The 17,448-nt window shown below is 33.6% G+C and overlaps 1 protein-coding gene across 1 annotated transcript in view; it reads right to left on the bottom strand.

Annotated features, from left to right (window-relative positions):
* The window catches only part of LOC106109644, a 70,454-nt gene that overhangs the window by 30,590 nt on the left and 22,416 nt on the right, over nucleotides 1-17,448 (bottom strand). The window contains exons 3-5 of the mRNA XM_013291228.1: nucleotides 13,635-13,785; nucleotides 11,571-11,727; nucleotides 10,485-10,614 (exon numbers count right to left, since the gene is read on the bottom strand). Of these exons, the coding sequence (XP_013146682.1) occupies nucleotides 10,485-10,614; nucleotides 11,571-11,727; nucleotides 13,635-13,785 (438 nt within the window). The remainder of the gene's footprint in view (nucleotides 1-10,484; nucleotides 10,615-11,570; nucleotides 11,728-13,634; nucleotides 13,786-17,448) is intronic.

The raw sequence follows: 17,448 nt of genomic DNA, 5'->3' as shown, positions 1-17,448 counted from the left end.
TTCTATCGATTAACTCGACAACATAATTGTTTGCAACAATGAATACAAACAATTATTCTATTCAGGTCAATTCGCTGGGCGCCTTGGGAAATTGCAATGGAATTTGTTACGGAAAAGAAAAACGCTTGTATGAAACTTTTATAAGCTACGAGCGTAATTGGATGATATTATCATACATATAAATCAACATGAAAAATAAAAGAATTTTTTGAAAGCATTCAAGGGAGTTAATTGGGTATTTCCTATGATCCGATCGGACTACAGATCGATTAAAACCAATGGGAATAAAGCAGTTAATCTCGCAAAATTACAATAAAATTTTAAAAATCATGGTTACCCTTATATAAGTAATGTTATTTTCTATACATTATTTCTCGAAGAGACATACAACTCAATTTGACTCTGGTTCAGGCACAATCTTATTTGAATCGCATTATAGAGAAAAATCAATAAAATTTGTTGTAATTGGCACGGTTCATTTAACAATCAAGTCTGTTATTGATAACTTAAGTAACAAAGTACCAAAGTTGGTATGGTAATTAAATTATCGTGTGCAGTCTATGAAAACCATTGTTAGTAATAATTAAGCTAATAAACTTATTTGTACGTAAAGTTATATTTAACTTGAACTTTATATTATTAATTAAAATATTGTAGATCTATACTTTTATTATAAATAGAAAAGATTTGTATTTTTGTATGTATTGAAATATCTCAAAAACTACTGGGCCGATTTCAAAAATTCTTTCACCATTAGACCTACCTTCTCAAGAGTAACATAGGCTATATTTTTAATTTTTTTTTTTTAATTTCATGTGAGCGAATTCGCGGGCAACAACTAGGATTTTATATACTGAGCATTTAATACATTTTGCTTTGAATAAATACAGTTAAAAGTTTGATTTAGTAACTACATGATATAAAACGACAAGTAAATAATATTTTTTATTCAATTCTTGCGTAAACATTACGACAGCCTGTTTTATAATAACCGAAAATTTAATGCTATTTAAGCAACAAGTACTTTAATTAACTTAAAAGCGTGCGATTTTTTTTTATAAAAACGAAAAAGAAACATTCTCATGAAGAAATCTTGAAATGCAGCCTTGTAATAATCCGTATGTTCTATCTGCATTCTCTTTAACCGTACTTAAAGCTGTGAAGGCAAATAATTATTTTGTGAAACAAGTACAATACTCTTGTCTTTTAAATATTATAATTAAGGGTAGGCAACGCATCTGCAATTTCGGATGTCTATGTGTAGCGTTCGTTTTCCATTTCGGTGGATTCAGGTAGCCGCTTGCTCGTTTGTCACCTTATTTAAAAAAAAATTAAAGGCAATCTCTTCTGTATTAACTTTAACTATATCAATTTTCACGTAAAAATCAGTACAAAGTTTTCGCTCCACGCATAAATATAATAAACATAGTGTCAGCTTATTATCCTCAGATAAATATCGTTGTTAAATCTCAGAACCTACAACAGTTCAATAAACGTAGATACAACTTTTTGTTATTACATTTAATTAGCTTAATAACTATAACAAGTTCAAATTATAAAAAAACATTGAAAACATGATCCGACTTCGACCGATTAAACACTTAATATAAACATCAGTTTAAACTAAAGCAGAAAAAACTAAACTGGTTTAACTCGTATGTATTACCATATTTTATTATATTATCAAATCTATTTTTATTGCCATGGAATTTTCTATCAAAATCACTTTTCTTACTGTAAATATTTATAAAGAAACTAGCTGTTGTCCGCGACTTCGTCCACGCAATATTAAGATAAAAAGTAGCCTACAATATGTCCGTCAATGTCAGCTAACCTATAGATAAAGTCCTGTCGAAATCGGACCAGCCGTGGAGATTACAAACACGGCCTAAGGACAGACAGACAGACAAAAAAAATTAAATGTGATTTTCGCTATCAGTAAAGCCGCGCGCTATCATCATCTTTCTGAAATCTGGGATTTTTCTTTTGATATTACACACAGACACTCAAATTTTATTATATGTATACATAAGATAAACTGAGCGCGACCCAATTATCTAATTAAATTAAATAAAAACACCAAGTAATTTTAAAACCCCTAGATTCCTAGATTATAATCACGCCACCCATTGAGATATGAGGAAAGTTTATGAACAAATAATAGAGTTGTATCGCCTCGTGACTTGCCAACTTTCGCAGTAGCTTATCGTATAGTAATTTCACTTGGTGCTCTGCTTGCCCTCAATTACCTTCACATATAGACAGTATGTGTAAGAAACAAACTAATTCAATCAGAACCTCCCAAAGCGAAAACCGGATCCTATCTCATTACCTTAAAGAAACTTTTTACAATACTTCTCGTTATAATTTTTCAAAATACGAGTAGATTAATCGTTAGTTGGCAAGCCATATTTATAAGCCCACTGAGGAGCTTACGTCTTACGACCCTAAGTTAGGGATAACTCGGCCTTAATTGATTAAGGCCGAGTTACCCCAAAGTTGACGTTGACCCAGTAAGGATTGGTACATCTTTAAATTCCTTCATAGATTAGCCTTCACCGTTAAAACATCGGATACATGTATAAAATCCAAAATTTTAAGAGGAAAGGATTTGACGGTGGAAGAGACGCATAGGAAAGGGAAATGTCCTCTTCATGTGCATCTCCAAATCCGTCAATTAAGGGTAGGCAACACGTCTGCAAATGCGGATGTTTAAGGGCAGCGGTCGCTTTCCGTTTCGGTGGAAACTTGCTATATTATAAAAAAAATTAAATTAGGTACATAATGTACATGGTTTGAATCTGGACGTGTCCGACAGTCCAGTAACCATTGCGCTACCGACACCTACTTATCAAAAATAGTATTTACATACACGATAGTGCTATAAGGAGGAAAGGTCTCGTAAACACAGGTCGCTTGCAAGCTGACACAGTTTCAGTGCGATGCACCGCTGTAACGACCCGCCACTATGCATGTTGCCCCGGCGAGGGAGTTGCCACACCTGGGATATGACAGGTACAAAGCTACACTCGCTTTTATTTTTACACTCGCGACTTAATCGTCGAGAAATTAAAAAATAATAATAATAAAAATAAAACCTATGTTACTCACTGATAACGTAGCTTTTTAATGCTAAAATAAATAATTAACCCTAGTAGTTTTTGAGTTATTTCAAAATACAAATCTTTCCTCTTTATAATAGAAGCATCGATAGCATCAGGTGGGATCGTGGTCAAGCGTTAATTTGAGTAGTCATTAAAAAATAATCAGATTGACGACAATTATATTTTTTTAAATTATCGGATCGTTTTATTTAATCTCTAACACGTATACAATCTTACTAATATTATGAATGCGATTATTTGGATATTTGTTATTTTATTTCTTCAAAACTGCCTAACAGATTCCGATGAACTTTAGCACAGACGTAAAACATAGTATGCAAGAACACATAGTCCCCTTTCATAGTATTTTTAATTCTACATAGACAAAGTTGCGGGTATAAGCTAACACTTTATAATATAGAAATAATACAATTGACATTTTATATTGTTCTAGAAACAATTCAGGAATACAAGTCCGGAAACATTATACAATATCGGACGTCCTCTAAAGTACACGTAAAGTTAGTTAAAAATACCGGAAAAAAACTTCAAATCGGACAAATAAATCAGGGCCACATGACAAGGCTGTACATGATTCATCTATAAGCAAAGTGTTGTTAAAAAGCAATCGGAAGCAAAGGAAATTATATTTAGAGTAAAAATAGTCTAGCACAAATCTATCCATTATATCTGGTTACAATCCAACGTTGATATTAATTAAAAAGATGTTCATATACCATAACAACCAGTACTTTATTTATTTTAAACTAGCTTTCGCGCACGAATCCGTCCGCGTGAAATTAAAAAAAAAAGTGAATATCCATTCTTCCAGACTATAATCTACATTTGTACCATATTTCATTGAAATCCGTTCAGCCGTTTTGGCTACAAAATCTAACAAACATCCATCTAAACTTTCGCATTTATAATATTAGTATGAAGTATGTAAATGCAAAAATAAATTAACCGATATAATACATAATATTTGTGTATACGCGGCTTACAATCGTATGCGTAAAATGTATAAAAACCCAAGTGAATACATGCTTTGGGGCAGTAGGATAAGTGGAAAGATACACTAATGCGCGCTCACGGACAGGTCGAGCAAGATCCCTTTTCCACTGAATATATCACACGAGAGCTTCATTTACAGTAGTCGTTACGCCAACTCCCGCTACGGTACGTTGATAGAAAACCATGTACATCGTAATCGTGCCGCTAGTCGCGCTAGTGGAAAAGGGTTAACGTGTCCGGGTCATGTAGCTATGGCTCGACCTACATACAGACCGATGCACCCGGCGCTACTCTATGACCTGCCACGCCTCAACCACCGTGAGCTTCCTTTTCAAATTTTATAAACGACTTTGAAATGCAAGCACTAAACAAGTGCCGTGGAAATAAACGTCACTTTACTTTAATTGTAGACGGTTGGAAATTTTAAAATACTTTTATTCTAAAGCATTTTACGTAGAAATAAAAACTATGCTTACGGTGTAATAATGAAACAAACTTGAACACTTCTATTCGTAAGTGCCGCTTACAATCTGACATACGACAAAATTTAAATGGAATTTAAAGTTTAAGCAGTAGCCCAGTCAAGCAGTACCAGAATTCGACAATTGTAGACGCAACAGCACAGTTTTCTACACGTTTTCGGAAATGAAAATGATAAAGCATACCCGTGTGGGCATCGAAGCAACTGGTACTATTACTAAAGTATTAGGAACATTGCAACTTTTAATTTATTACCAAATTTAATACGGCTTATCTTTACAGCTAGATCAATGCATCCTTAGATTTTCGATTGTAATCTATATTAATTAAACATTTGGTACATTAGATACATATCAATACACTTCATTCTTACAATGTTGTACTAGACAGGTATTAAGCTTGACTTAGCATGAATTACTTAATACTGTTAGATGCGCACTTGAAACTACTTAACTTGCATTTGCTTCTAATTATGCAAACAGTAACATTATCAAAAATCATTGAAATTACTAACAATATTTATAACTAGCTTTCGTCCGCGACTCAGTCCGCGTAGAATTAAACAAAAAAAGTGAGTTGTGTTCTTACAGAGTATACTTTGTATCTTTAACAAATTTCATCGAAATCCGTTCAGCCATTTAGACTCTAATAAACTCTAACTAACAACTCTAATAACCTCTAACTCTAATAAACATCCATCTATCTAAACTTTCGCATTTATAATATTAGTATGAAAGTATGAAGTGTGATTAGTATGAAGTATGATTACGTGACCAAAACCTTTAAATTTGTTAAAACTATGTTAGTTTCAAATTATTAAAAATACATACAAATAACCTTATCAAGAGAAACATCTCAATTAGTGGGACATAACCTACAAAAACGCGTGAGAAACTTATTTGATAATGGACCAATTTTCACAAAAATTAAGTTGAAGTTCACATGTTAACAAAAACTCAACATACGAGGAAACGCACAAGCACTTTAAACAATACGTCAACGAATTGTAATCTTTCTTTAATTGGATGCAAAAACATTGAAAGCCAGTGATTTGTTAACCTTAACGCCATATAAGTGCGTAATTGCAAATAATTTCCGCAATTACTGAATCATTTACAAGAAAAGTGTCAGAAATGAAAGGTATTTCAAACTTCTCGAGAAACGGAATACATCTATACATATAATAAAATTGGAGTGACTGTAATATCGAAAGTAAAAATTCCAGTAAAACGCATTTAATTTTTTTTTGTCTGTCAGCAAGCCGCATTTGTTCCGGGTAAGCTTCGAACCGGCTGAAGGGTAGCCGACATAGACGGGAATATTATAGGTTACTTTATTATTTTTATATTGCGTAGATGAAGTCGCGGGCAACAGGTAATTTTAAATACAAAACAAAAAATCAGATACTACGAAGGTCATAGCTAACCAATACAACGCACCCTGGTTGAAACACAAGGTAAAGTGAAAGTAATTTTTCTAGAAAAACATTAAAGCTAACTTCGCATTATTTAGTTTGCATATCAAGTAATAATAATTTTCCAAAATAATTCATTAACATTGGCCTCTATTGGATATTAATTCAAGGTCAGACGCGTATTTAATTCCACCGTAAATATTCATGGACATTTAAATAGCATAATGAAAATTATACTTTAGTATATAATTCAAACGTTACGAACATTTGAGTATAAAAGTATTTACGTCAAACTGTTTTTCATTTTTTTAAGTATTCCAAATTGTAGCTTATTAAATGTATTATGCAATTTGGTATCCTTAGTTAAAAACAAAAATAAACTTGTAAACCCTTATTTAAAGCAACCAGTTAAAAATGGTCAGTATACTAATATATTTTATGACAAATTTAAATAGACATATTACAAAATAATTTTGACAAATATTAAGCCTCCTGGAAATTAGGCAAAAATTACACAAACCAGGTCGCGCGCATACTAACCGAGAATACTGATTGCCATACATAAATATACGAATTTCCAGTTTTACTTGAACTGGCCAAGATAAAAAATCTAATGTATAATGACCTCGACTTGTAACGAGTTAATATATTATTATATTAGGCAAGAATTAAAAAAATATTAACACTAGTTTCCGTGCGGCTTCATCCGCTTGACATAAAAACAATATTTACGTCCCGAAAAAAAATTTCAACAATGAAGGCCCTGCTATTGGGTGAGAATTTAAGTAACCATGGAAACCTTGATTATTTGGCGGTATTGACTTGTAGTTTTGTCCCTTTCATACATACATATTCACTAATTTATTCTGAACAAACACATTGGCTACTGTTTTTTTTTAATTTCGCGCCGAAAGTCACATGCAAAAGCTAGTAAAAGGATGAATTATTGAACAGAATAATAAATTAAAGCATATCAAGGTATAAAAACCATTTAGAATTTTGATTAGACAGGGATAAGAAAAAAAATCCAAGGTCACATATTTAAGCTTATAATTACGACAGGCACAACAAAATAAATAAAGAATTCAAATCATTACCCAGTGGACAAAAGGAACCTCTAATGTACCAGTTAAGGTAGAGAGAGGGATGTAGAGAGGAAGGGAGAGTGGGAGAGAGAGGGAGGGAGAGAGTGTGAGAGACAGAGTATGGGTTAACCCTTAACGCATCTTACTTCATACTAGAGATCCATTATTAAGGTAGTTAATTAAAAAATACTCATGCGAAACGTGACGTCGTAAATGATCGTAAATTACAACTTTCTAAACGTAAATGCATATTTCTAATCATCGATATATCATATTGACTTTATCTGAGTAACATTTAGCGACTGATAGCGGAGGTTTTATTTATACTGTAAAGGTCGCGGTGTCATATCCAGAAAGGTTTACGTTGAGAAAGTTTTACAATTTGTCAAATACAATGTCAATAGACGATGATAGGCAACAATAATAAAAAAATAGCATAAATGAAATTTTAAAGAATTTTTTAAAAATCCTGACAAGAAATTTATCAATGTAATAATATAAATGCGAAAATTTAGATTGATATTTCTTGAGTCTGTAGCCTAAACGGTGGAACGGATCTCGAAAAAAATATGCATAGATGTAGATAGCTTGGAAGAACACACAGGCACACTTTTGTTTGTTCAAATTCAACGCGGACAGAGTCGCGGACGAAAGCTAGTAAAAACAAATAATAAAAATATAGGAATACGACAGTTTTGTCTCCAACTCTCTGAAATAACATTCGTTAAAAAAAGCGAATTACAAAACATGATAAAAGGTATCATTTCATTTAGCAAAGCAATAAATCTCGCCACATCAAAAGCGTACTTGAATATAACGGCCTCGAATAAAACGCATTTAGATTAGTCTTATTGGGGTGAGGTAACTCCCAACAGCTGAGTCATACCACTTGAACTACTGATGAATCTAACACTCAACTATATTGAAGCGATCGCTTGAAAATGTACCTTTACAATTCTAACAGTTTGTATACTTTCAGACTACAATAGAGTAAATACAGTTTGAATATTATTTTGAAATTCACTTCCTCAACCTAAAAAAAGATTGATGGATAGCGTGAAAGGTGACATGATCAAAAAGGGAGTGATGACTGAGATGACGTATGATAGTTATGTGGAGGACAAAAACCTGTTGCGCCGAAATTATGGGAGTAGGATATGGAGGAAGATTATGATGATGATGATGACTTCCTCGCATATAATATTTTATATATTCCGGCAAAGAAATTCCACGTCAATAGTAAATATAAAAAGATCTCGATTAATAAACCACTAGCTTTTTCCCAGGAAATTTTTCGCGCGGAAATAAAAAAATAAATTCTTCAGAATACTTCAGGACTACTTCCTACATGTGTGCCAATCGAGATCCCTTAATACGTTTTAGAGAAACGTTTTAACAAACATTCATCCAAACTTCGCATTTATAATTGTGGTACGTGTATGTGGCTTTCCGAACGAATATGTAAGAAAATTGTTTCTAAAAGGTGACTACAGTGGATTGAATTGACTGAACGTGTGAAAGACTGGAGTGAACCTAGGAAGAGACTGAAGCGAAGAGACGGACGTGGACGAAGGTTTTCCATGTTAAAAACGAAATATAGGGTTAAGGGTGTGAAATAAAGTGATTAAAGGGAAAAAACTGTATATTTACAGCCCCAACCCTTCATAATATTAGGGAGATAAGATCGTCTTTGCTATTCGCAGTGTCTAAGAAAGGAATCTAGATAAAGACAAACGTGTTACAAGGGATACTAGCTCGATATTTTATTCACTGGATTTAAGGGGTGAACGACCTGAAGACTAACTCTCTCAAGGAGTCCAGACTCCCAACTGCCGTCCGCAATGCATTTTAATGCCTCATTGTTATTTACGAAATTCTGTACAAACCTTTTGTTCCATTATACCGTTGTTGTGAACATTGTTTTTTTGTTTACTCTCTTATGCAACACATTGCACAAATGTGAAGATTGTAAGCATAGTGTTTTGCTTACAAATACTTGGTAAAAGCAAAAGCAAAGACATGTTATCGGTTTATAAATCGACATAAAACCTAATGTTGACCATGCGGATGTCCATGGGCGTCGCTGACCACCTCGTTGTTCTCGCCGCTCATTTGCCCCCCTTTATTACAAAAAAAAACTGCCACTGAACAAAATCTTTAACGGTCAACAATAATAAATTCCCTCGTGAATTTAAAGAACAAAACAATAATAAGGACACGACGAAACGATAGAACTCATGAGCTTAAAAAATTGGCGAAAGTAAAAAATAATCTTTTTCTCTCGTGTTTACATGAAAAACTTCATAGCAACTATTCACCAATCCACCATTTATATTGATATACAAATGGCGCTAGAAAAACATCGTCAATCTTGAATAATAAACCTTTACCAAACCGCACTCCGACAATCATTATGGAATTAATTAAACAGGTTTAAAACATGGCCGAATGGGCAAGCGATAAAAATATTGGCGTATGGATTTAGCTGAATTTTTAAAAAGAGTATTTTTATAAAAAAAAAAGCCCTTGTATATTTTGAATTACTCTTAAAGGAATTGTAAAGTTGAGTTTAAAGTCTAATTTTACAAGGTAACTTTAGAGTACTTACAATAATACATCATTTGAATTTTTTTAATACCATGATTTCTAATGGTTTGTTCATGAACATCAATGCTTGCATCATGTTATGGCCGATAGATGTATGGAAAATCATGTTGAGATGAACCTCCATTTAGAAGTACGAGATGAATTAGGGCCAAAAGATTTTGATAGAACAAGATTGAAGCCAAGCTTGAAACATAAATTTAGTACCATAAGTGTAGAAATAAAGTTCCTATAGTACCTCTACGTAAATACCGTAATTTGTAAATCCTTAATTAAAAGTGCGTTGTGTACCATCGCAGGGGAGGGGAGGAAGGGGGAAAGTAGGTATTTTTAAACTTTAATTAAAGTCAATGCGTGTCGATGTCAACATCCATTAATTAACCTCTGTGCCGTGCGACTGAGCACTGTCTGCTCTGCCTACACCCGCTAGTGCCAAATTGAACCTAATTGGGGTAGCGTTGATTTAACAGAGTATAAAATTACATTAATTACTGCCATTGTTAAGTGTCTGTATACATAGACTAAGTCGAAAAGTTAAATATTTAAACACTACCTGTCTCACTCATATACTTTAAATATTCATAAGACTAGAGAGAGAGAAACTACCTCTAGTACAAGATAAAAAAAAGTCACCAAGAAGACACGACAAGTTCTTTGTATTCGAGCTTTCATAGCTGTAATTTTAGCATTTCTGAGATTCAGCTATTTCTAATCATGCATAAACAAAACACTAACAAAACAAAACACTGAAAATACAAAAGAAATGCTATAACGAGATATTACCTTTGTGCAGAAGGAGCACCCACAACCCTGGATGACAGTGACCTTGTCGGCTGGCGTGTCCTCCAAGCACAGCTTGCAGTTGACGGGTGCAGCCGGGACGAAACCACCGCCAGCGCCGTCCAGAGAATACCTTTAGTATACACAACATATAAATACATGTTTATTAAAACTCAGCTGCAGCTTGGTAAAGCTACGCAGCCAACCTCTAAGTGGAAATTGAGTCTAAAATATTATTAGCCTAATTGACAATATTTTGAAATTAACAGTCCAAAACTATTGGCAACATTCATTTATAGTACCGGGAATAATATTCACATTGTAAGTTATTCTAATAAAGAAATGCGGTCTCTCCAAAAATCCCTCTAATCTTAAAGTAATTAGTAGCAAAGATAGTACAATTCTTGCTAAATATTTACTTCATTTACAATCACATTTCTTGTTATCAACAATAAAAAAAATACATAACTTGATAAAGAATATAAAAACCCGTATGCCTCATCTTTCTTTGTCACGTGAATTATGAAAAGAACCGGAGTTTGCAATTATTTATAGATTAAAGCTGTCAAGCAAATAATTAATGATAGGAAATTCCGCATGTGGGTGCTAGTATAGAAGCTAGACAGTTTTGTAAGTGTGGTCATTGAGGTTAACCGCAAACGCAATGTCTGTTCAGTTTATGAACTGGCCTGTAAATTGCAGATAGCAATAAAAAGACAAATTATGTGCTATATCCATACTAATATTATAAAGAGGAGAGATTTTTAATTTTGTATGAAATGACCATACAATTACTACTGGGCCGATTTTAAATTCTTACACCACTAAAAAAGCTACGTTCTCAGTTAGTAACATACTCGTAGGCTTTATGTTTTATTACTTTTTTAATTTTACGCGGACGAAGTCGCGAGCAACAGCTAGTGTGTAAAAAAGTAATGAAAAATAGTTGACCGTTATTTGAAGACAGACTTTCGAAGACAAAACGGGAGAGGTGGTAGACTATATAAAATACACTAGAATAAAACAACTAATGGCTTAGCCAGAAAGAGGTCTAACATATGCTTTATATTTACAACTATGTTACATTACCTAGATCCTCCAGCACCTGCGAGAGACAACAGCGAGGAGCATCGGGAGCAGACGGAGGGCGCTCGCAGACGATTGTGCGCGCGCATCGGCTCGCCGACACGTTCACCAACACGCTCGCGGTCGCTTAGCGCTAACACGGTCGAACATTTACGAAGACCTACAAAAGAACAATATTAAATGTAATTGTTAAAATCAATTTCCACTGGACAAACATCTGACTAGAGAACCTGAAAACTAATCACAGGGTATGAGTGCAAATAAAAGCTTTTACAATCTATTAAGTAACAATGTACTAAAAAATTCTCTTTACCCCTGAACTTCACACAGATATAAGATATATTGGTGTATTTACGCTAGAAATAGGAAACTTTTTCAGCGTACTCTTGCGTATGTCGGTCATAAATCTACAGCAATTTAGTATGCAAACAACATTGCCGATACAAAAGGATTACGCGTGCAAAAATACTAGGAGAATTTCAATTACAATCAGTACTCGATAAACTACTGTGATAACCAAAGGTGCCTGAATGTCTACGTATTTCACTATAGTTTATCTTACTTAATATTATAAATGCAAAAGTTTAGATGGATCAATGTTTGTTAGAGTTTGTAACCTGTTTATAGCCTGGAAGAACACATAGCCTACTTGCTTTTGATTTTTTTTTAATTCTATGCGGACGGAGTCGCGGGCGAAAGCTAGTTTCACTATAGTTTCTTATTTACTACATTTGGGTTAAATAATTTTAGTAACATTACCAACATCACAAATTACAGTCTCAAATAAAAGTTTAATTGTAAATAAACGACAAATACGTAATGAAATTGACGCCAAATTATATATAAATCACTTGGCAACGTAAATGTGCATTCTACAGATCGATTTAGATGAAACATTTCATGTATTACGTTTTTATTGCAAAAATGGATAGACTAATATGATTTCCACATAAACTTTTCAAAGACACTAATCAATAATCCAATATATAACGTCAAATAAGCAATATTGTATGAACGAGTGAGGACAGGGCCGCCAAGGTAAATCACCACCTTGGCCCGGTTCAGACACATCAATAATATTGATAAAACAATCGCCAATATATTTAAGGCTATCACTAATTGACGAGATTCCTGCGACAAGCTTATTGAATCATAGCCAATGACAAGAAATCCAAGTAAAAGAAAAACTACTCATGTGATATACATGAAAAAACTAATGGAATTGCGCAATATTAAAAAAAAGACATCTAAAATTAGGCATAGTGAAATAATATTTGTAAAAGCGAATTGTAAAATCGAGAACACTACAAATCTAAATTACCACAAAAACCAGTTACAAAACATTTTCTTATACTCAAATAGTGTAGGTGTACCATCTAGCAAAACAACATTGTTGTAATACCTTTCAAACTAAATAAAAGTCTTTGTATGTACACACAGATATCGATCTCCTAACAGGAAGCGTCAATGGTATTATATTCGCAATTATGCAGGCTATAATTAGCATATCAGTAAAGACGAATCTTGGTCGTGGCCGTCTTTGTCGTTGAAGTTAATAATAGACCGTCTCAATTGAAGATGAATAGAGATCGGGTCAACGAGATAGATACACGTGTACAGAAGCTTTAGAAATAAACCGAGATTAAAATAGACTACGCAATATTTACATTTGAAACGACGTTTCTATCAAGTTTATGGTATATCTGCTACCATAACGTGGAATTATATTATAAAGCGAGTTAATTCGCTTTAAAACTAGGTGATAGATTATTAGCTTGTTATAGTATTTGTTGCTGTAACTTTAGTTTCCGGTCTTTTCATTAAATACTTCTTAGATTGAAAATAGATGACTTAAACAAGACTTCTCATGTTGTGCTCCTAAAATCAAATGTATATTGATGCACAGAATAACAACCGTATACTATTAAAAACTGAAAAATAAACAGGACTCTAGTCTAATAGATTGCTATTACCATCTTCTGAAGGGACTGTCGGTGTTTCACTCCTCATATAAACTCGTGCTCGAATCGCGCTAGTGGAAAAAGGGCATAATGTAGCCATCATTACCTTCTAGCAGCGGTTGGGGCTGCGAGAGCACGGAGTCGCGTGACGCAGCACGGCGCACTGGCCTGGCTGGCCGTGCCAGCGACTTGAGACCACTGCTGAGCAGCAACTCCAGCGCCCGTCGCCCGCCCGGGCCCGTCGCGCCTGCTCCCATCTGTACAACAATAAACTTCTATTATACTCCTGTTCGAAATATACCTAAAACGTATTCTAAATTCAGAATAAAACGTACCAGTCGACATTGTGCACGAATTGTATTAAACAAAACTCTTTGAACATTGCTATTGCTTTGACTAACGATGAAATCAATATTCTATCCTTGAGATCGACTCAAGAAATATTTTAATCATGAAACGGAGTACACAAATTATTAGATCGGCCTCAAAACAATAGAAGAACTGTTTCGATGGATAGTGTTTACAAGGTGACAAAAGAAAAACGAAAATATCGTGGATAATAAAAAAATGAATATTGATTTCGGGTATAAGGTACGCTCGTTGGGTTACACAATCAGCCGCAGTACAAAACATCTCAAATATTGTGTAATCGTATCAAGGTCAAGACATTCATAACTCGTATTTAACTCTCCATAAGATTAAAAGCAACGATCTATCAAAGATATACAAGAATAAAATGGAAAAATAAAAGTTTTTTTGATACACCACTCATACCGATGAAGAAAACATTACAAGATAATAGATTATTGTTCTAAAAAACAATGGATTACAAATCAAAAATTTCACCTCCATAACCTTTAAACTTTGGGTTTCCAGAGATTTGTATTAAAACACTTGTAAACAGTAACTTACATTAACAAAAATGTTATCACTTTCTTTTACGCAAAACATCTTTTTGCAAGTCAGTACACGAAGTTACACTCGAGAGCAAAATATTGCGGTTACTTTGGACATGCAGTACGCAAATCCTACCACCAAGTATTTCAACAGTAACTAGTTAGTATCCCACTCGGAAAGCGACTGCCTTCTACCAACTCTTTGTATGGAGAATGACGCAAATACAATACACATTTTAGTGATGTGTAAGTCATACAAAATGCATTGTAAATTGGAATTTTGCTAATAAAATGTAACAAACAATCGTTTGTTTCTCTGAACAACAATGCCGTTTGTTATTTCGAATTAGCTACAATGTTATTAATTGGTACAGAGTATTGCAATTATTAAAATACATTTGCTCGAGATTTCGTCCCATGTAAATTAAAAAAAAAGCAATATCCTATGTGTTATACCAGACTATGTTCTATATCTGTGCCTATTTTCAAAGAGTTTCGTTAAGCCGTTTTGGAGATATAATAAACATCCATCCATTCAAATTTAAACTATCGCATTTATAATATTAGTACCACGTTTTAAAACCAACCAACTAAATGTTTATTAAATTAAACCATAATCTTTAGCTATATTATAAAGAGAGAAGATTTGAATAATTGCAATTTTGTACGTTTTGAAATAATTAAAAAACTACTTGGACGATTACAAAAATTCTTTCACCATTAAAAAGGTACGATATCGCTGAGTAACATAGGCTATATTTTTAAATTTCACATGGACAAAGCCGCGAGCAACAGCGATTATAGCTAATAAATATAACGTAAGATAGATATCATCAAATCTGGCCATTTTCTTTGATCAATTACGTAACCATTACGTTTTTCAACCAATTTATTTCCTTGTGAGCGCTCACGTTGCATTTCGTTCCCAGGCAGGTCTGAATACGAATTCATTGGCGATAACGTGACCGTGTTATGCAAACAGTACTGTTCTGCCGATACCGTCTTGCGCAACACGCGATCATCGAATGAGTACAAATTAATTGGATTTAGAGTCTTTAAGCGGAGATTTTGTTATACAATAAGCTATCGCTACTAGATCTGACTTCCATTTAGTGTCCTATTTCCACTTCACCACACTGTAATAAACTTTAGGGAATTCGCGCGTATAAGCACTAAGTGGAAATAGGTATTAGGACCCATTTACACGGGCAACTGTTTGAAAACGTATTTTAGGCTATAACTTCACTAGCTTTCTCGACTCCGTCCACGCGGAATTAAAATAATATAGCGAGTAGCCTATGTGTTCTTCCAGACTATGTTCTACATATCTAAATATTACAGGGATCCGTTCAGCAGTTTAGCCTACAAACTCTAACAAACATCCATCAAAATTTTCGCATTTATAATATTAGTAAGATATCGAAAATAGTAATGTTTAGAGCGCACACCTGAAACTAAACTATCGAACAACTTTTTAGTCTCGCATTGATTCCTATGTGCATATATGGAGGTGCGCTCACTACTTAATTTTTAGTTGTGCAACTAAACAATTGAATTGCTGCAAAACAATCGACAAACGTCAATCCCAAAGTGACTTCAAACAATAAAAATCCTTAATCCCGCGCCATATCACAGTGTAAAGTATGAATTATCCTTCTCCAATCCACATTATACATTCAGACCGGACACCTATAGATTTACATTTAGCAACGTGTCAGCAACACGTGACATTAACATTAATATATGCAACCGTACATTTCCATACTTTTCAAGTCCTACAGATGACCTGGAGCAAAACATTTAAAAACAAGTAAGTATCGTTTTCTAATAAGATTAAAAAAAAACAGTCCGCATCTATACTGTATACTAATGTAATAAAGCGTAAACACACACTAGTAGGATGTCAGCAATCACAGCATGTTTTAAAATAATTAATTTATAAAAAGCCCTACACTTAGAACATGCTTTAGACTATATATTTTCACGCTATTAATCTTAGGGAGTAAATAATTTGGAAAAAATCGTTATGAGGAAAAGGGACAAAAATACAAGCTGACATCAAGGAAACAGGGTTGCCTTAGTAACGGTAATATTTATCCAATGTCAAGGCCTTCGATGTCATTTGAATTTTGACATTTGCAATTGGAACAAATGTAAACAATCAAAATTTCTAAAGCGTATATAATGTAAGCAAGCAAACAAACAAAAAATCAAATCTTCCCCCAATATAATAATTAACAAATAAAAAATTGTTGTGCACAAAACAATAATAATAATAAATTTAATTATCCGCATAATAATTTGTGTGTCGAAATAACGCAGCGTTGTGGCGCGAACACGAGGCACGTGCGGACAAGGCACGTGCGGTGACGTCATGCAGAGCACCACGTGAAGTTGGGACACTTCTAGTCGTTTTACATCTTTTGACATAATGCAAAAATTACAAATAAAACAGCACAAAGATGTAATGCAACTGGAAGTGACAAAAGCTGCCCCCACTCAGACACATTTAACGACTACTAAAATAAGTTCAGTGTAGTTTTTAAATAATTTGTTAATGTAAAATGTTAACATTATATTTGGGAGATATCTATATAGTATTTTCTCTATGACCGTATACCATGCAATAAAAACGGATCAGTTACCAATGGACGAATGATGGTTTCAGCGGCCAATTTCTATTTTGTTTACTTAACCCAAAAATCCTTAGGTTATTAAACCGAATGGAAAATCATTCTATACGCAAGTTTTAAGAATATTTTTGACAAATGTAGAAGTGTTACATACATAAAAAAATATTATAAAGAAGAAAAAAAAAACATCGACTAACAGAAAACCGTTCTTTTATTTGACTACATATGTATATGGGTGGCTATAAATTATAATGAGTTTTTAAGAGATTAGTAATAAAGAATTTTTTGTTGAAATTTTAACTTAATTTTTGCCAGTATTAAAAATATCCAAATCCAATCTTTTCCTTAATGCTAAATTATGGGCAGTAAATCATTTTTTAAAAAACCGAAT

This window comes from Papilio polytes, unplaced genomic scaffold (assembly GCF_000836215.1).
Source record: "Papilio polytes unplaced genomic scaffold, Ppol_1.0 DF821067.1, whole genome shotgun sequence".
Classification (NCBI taxonomy): Eukaryota; Metazoa; Arthropoda; class Insecta; order Lepidoptera; family Papilionidae; genus Papilio; species Papilio polytes.
Note: the sequence above shows the minus strand (reverse complement) of the source record. Positions and strands in the feature narration are given on the sequence as shown.